The sequence below is a fragment of the Mus pahari genome, chromosome 1 (assembly GCF_900095145.1).
Source record: "Mus pahari chromosome 1, PAHARI_EIJ_v1.1, whole genome shotgun sequence".
In the NCBI taxonomy this organism is placed as follows: domain Eukaryota; kingdom Metazoa; phylum Chordata; class Mammalia; order Rodentia; family Muridae; genus Mus; species Mus pahari.
The window spans coordinates 61093435-61096656 of NC_034590.1; the positions used below are offsets into that span (position 1 = coordinate 61093435).

At 37.9% G+C, this 3222-nt stretch overlaps 1 protein-coding gene across 5 annotated transcripts in view; it reads right to left on the bottom strand.

The window, feature by feature from the left end:
* Nucleotides 1–1406: 1406 nt before the first annotated feature.
* Nucleotides 1407–3222, bottom strand: part of Hikeshi (heat shock protein nuclear import factor hikeshi) — a 24666-nt gene continuing 22850 nt past the window's right edge. For all 5 annotated transcript variants that reach the window (XM_021201417.1, XM_021201429.1, XM_029548269.1 and 2 more), the window contains 2 exons: nucleotides 2787–2905; nucleotides 1407–1728 (listed from right to left, as the gene is read on the bottom strand). In XM_021201417.1, the coding sequence (XP_021057076.1) occupies nucleotides 1674–1728; nucleotides 2787–2905 (174 nt within the window). In that variant the 3' untranslated portion in view covers nucleotides 1407–1673. The remainder of the gene's footprint in view (nucleotides 1729–2786; nucleotides 2906–3222) is intronic.

A 3222-nucleotide genomic window follows, 5' to 3' on the forward strand; every position in this document is an offset into this window, starting at 1 on the left:
ACCACTGGACAATCTCTCAGCCCCAGAACAGATTTTTGACTAGGTAAAAACAAGTAGCTACATGACTAGAATACTCAGTTGACCTGTGAGTCAGTTTTAAAGTCTGGGTTTGATAACCTAGAGTCCTAGTTACACATATGCTGGTAGAATAATCATTCTGGTTCTGTCGATTATTTTGAAATTGATTAATGCTTTTTGTCTTGGGTAGCAAAAGCTGTTGTATAGCCACTGTCAAGGTACATGACTGAACAACAATCATTTATTAACAAGATGGACTGAGCATAATCACTATATACAATCATAACCCAATAACCTAGGATTCTAGCTCAAGAAGAGAGAGAACTGAGAATAATTCGGGAGAAAAGTCACATCATAGGTAAAGTCAACCAGACTCTGACATGCAAGGAATTTCCACAGGGCAGGCTGGGTGTGCAGTTAAACTAGATCCCTGTTTCAACAGAAGACCGCAAACTGCTCTAACAAATGACTCTGCACCAGTTCATGTATTTTAAAGATTCCCAATATTTTAAAATAATCTGCCAAAACAGGATAAAATTAACTCAAGGCTCCAAAACTGCTAGGTTCCCTTTTTATAGAGGGGTGCTGTGGCTCCTCTGCTATGCATGCTCCTTGGACGAGTAAGCCAACATATCGAGCTTTCCTTATAGTTAAGATCTTGGCGATCGTCAGCAGTATGCTTCACCATTATGAATCTTTGTGAGACAGAATGTTTTCACTTCATATGCAAAGGTACACTCTCTCTATATAAGTTTCTACTAATGTTGACCATATTCAATAAAAGTTCACTGGTATTAAACATAGAAATTTTATTAAATAAAAACATATCAATCTGCAGATATAAAAACTCACAGCCAACCACTCTTGATTGAAAAACAGCTTGCTAATCATAAGAAATTCTTCCTAAAACAAATGTGGTTGTATGTCCTGTAAGGCCAGCACTCTGGAGGCAGGGGCTGGGCATTCTCAACTACAGAGGGAGTGGGAGACTAGCCTGGACCACATGAGACCCTGTCTCAAAAACAAAAAACAAAAAAGAAAAAAAGAGAAATACTCCTAGAAGATAATCTTCCCATCCTAAAATACCTATTTGATGTTTTTCAAAAGTTCCTCAATTGTTCAAGGCCAGCCTGGTCTTACAGAGTGAGTTCCAGGACAGCCAGGGCTACACAGAGAAACCCTGTCTCGAAAAACAAAAAACAAAACAAAACGTTCCCCAATTATGAATATTTGATTTAAAGTTAACTACATTAAACTGGGCATGATGGATAAAGCCTGTAATAGCACTAATTACTGGCCATCCTGGGCCATGAGACCCTTAAAACCAAGCAACAAAGTCACCTACCCTAGCAAAGTACTGCGAGAATAAACGAAAAGGTTACACATGCAATGGTATTTCAACTACTACTACTGTGAGTAGGGTTTATTTTAAGAAATGAATGACAGTTGATACAAAATGTTTGCCTCCAAGAAGTATGTCACACTTATAAGGGAGAAGGTAATTAATATTGAACATTTTCCTCATTCAATGGTTCTAATTTTTATAAGGGTTTTTATAAGTCTCATAGTCACTAAGCAGGTTTTTTTTTTTTGAAAGGTAGGTTTCATGACCCTTTTGACTTCATGCTTTTACATGACAAGTTATTTTATTCAAATTATGTTTTCCAAAAGAGAGGGTTCTGTGCTAGTCGTCTTTGAAAGTTTTCATACCTAGAAAAGAAAATCCAAATTTGTATAAGAACATTTCAATCACAATTTCATAACGTATTAAATAACTTTATCAACAATACTTTTTATGACATTTCTAAAACACTGTGATAAAAAGGGAGAAAGCAACCCTGGGAGTTAGTACAAGAGCAAGAGCGGTGGCCTGAGGTGAGATGGAACTGACCGCTCTTGGCAGTGAGCAGCCATCACCACGACCTCCGCATCCAGACCGAGCCCATGTGAGAAAGTCAAGGAACCATCATCGCAGAGACTGCGGACTCCTGAAAGTAATCTGCTCAAAGTCACAGCAGCACTGGGACAAAACGCAATCCGCTCTGTCCGGGTGCCCCCTGCTGCAGCAGGGTACTACTGCCTACAAAGCTTCCTAAACATCTTCTCACTGGGACATTCAAAGTGAAATTAAACCCTGCAAAACATAGGAAACTGGAGAATAATAATTTAATAGTCATTATGTTCAAGGTGTAGTGTGAACCACAAGATGCCTGGTTGCCTTGCGATTTTGTTTATACATATTTCTATTTTTATTTTATGTAAAAGTACTTTACTCTTTTGTATGTATGTGTGATATCTACTGGGGCCAGAAGAGGACATCAGATCCTTCCTCTGAAAGTAGAGTTACAATCAGTTGTGGGTGCTGGGAACTGAACCCAGGTCCACTATAAAAGCAGCAAGTGCTCTTGATCAGAGTCATCTCTCCAGCCCCTGGGAGAAAATGTTTTGATCCATTGTTCAAGTATCAATATAGTACTTCTAACTCAACATATACCCTTAAGAGTCATCTAAAACATAGACAACTATCTTTCCCTAACTCTATGGATTAACTCATTAGGGAGTGGCTACTATGTAATAGGATATTTAGGATATGAACTATTCCAGACCTGAATGCTACAGAACAGACAGTATTAGCATGCGATATATTAACACATGTTGATATCCACAATAAAAGACTATGTTTACCTCTCAAAGAAGATATATATATTCACAGGCAAGTATACATAGTTACTAAAGTCTGAATACAAGAGATTGGAATTGGCTCATACCATTTCAGAACCACATTTGCTGGGATGAACATTTCTGATGGATTTGGTGTCATCTGAGCCTGAGAAAGAGCAAATGATGAAGCAAAATTGTAGAAGTTGTCCAACATCTTCTGTGTGAACTGAAAAGTTAATAGTTGATGTTAGCTAGTTACATTAAATGTGCAGTTTAGATCAATACTTTTATTTTAAAGTATTCACGTATTAACTTGGTTTAAGGAATATACGTTCTAAGACAGCCAGGTGTGGTGGCACAAACTTTTTATTCCAGCACTTGAGAGGCTGTAACAGGCAGATTTCTTTGAACCTCTTTCACCTCTGTATATGTATGCCCCCTTTTCCTTCAACCATCATGTTTTCTCATATAAAAAATAACCCCCTCTACAAGGCCTTTGACAGAAATATAAAAGCTTAAGTATTTTTTTTTTGGGGGGGGGGG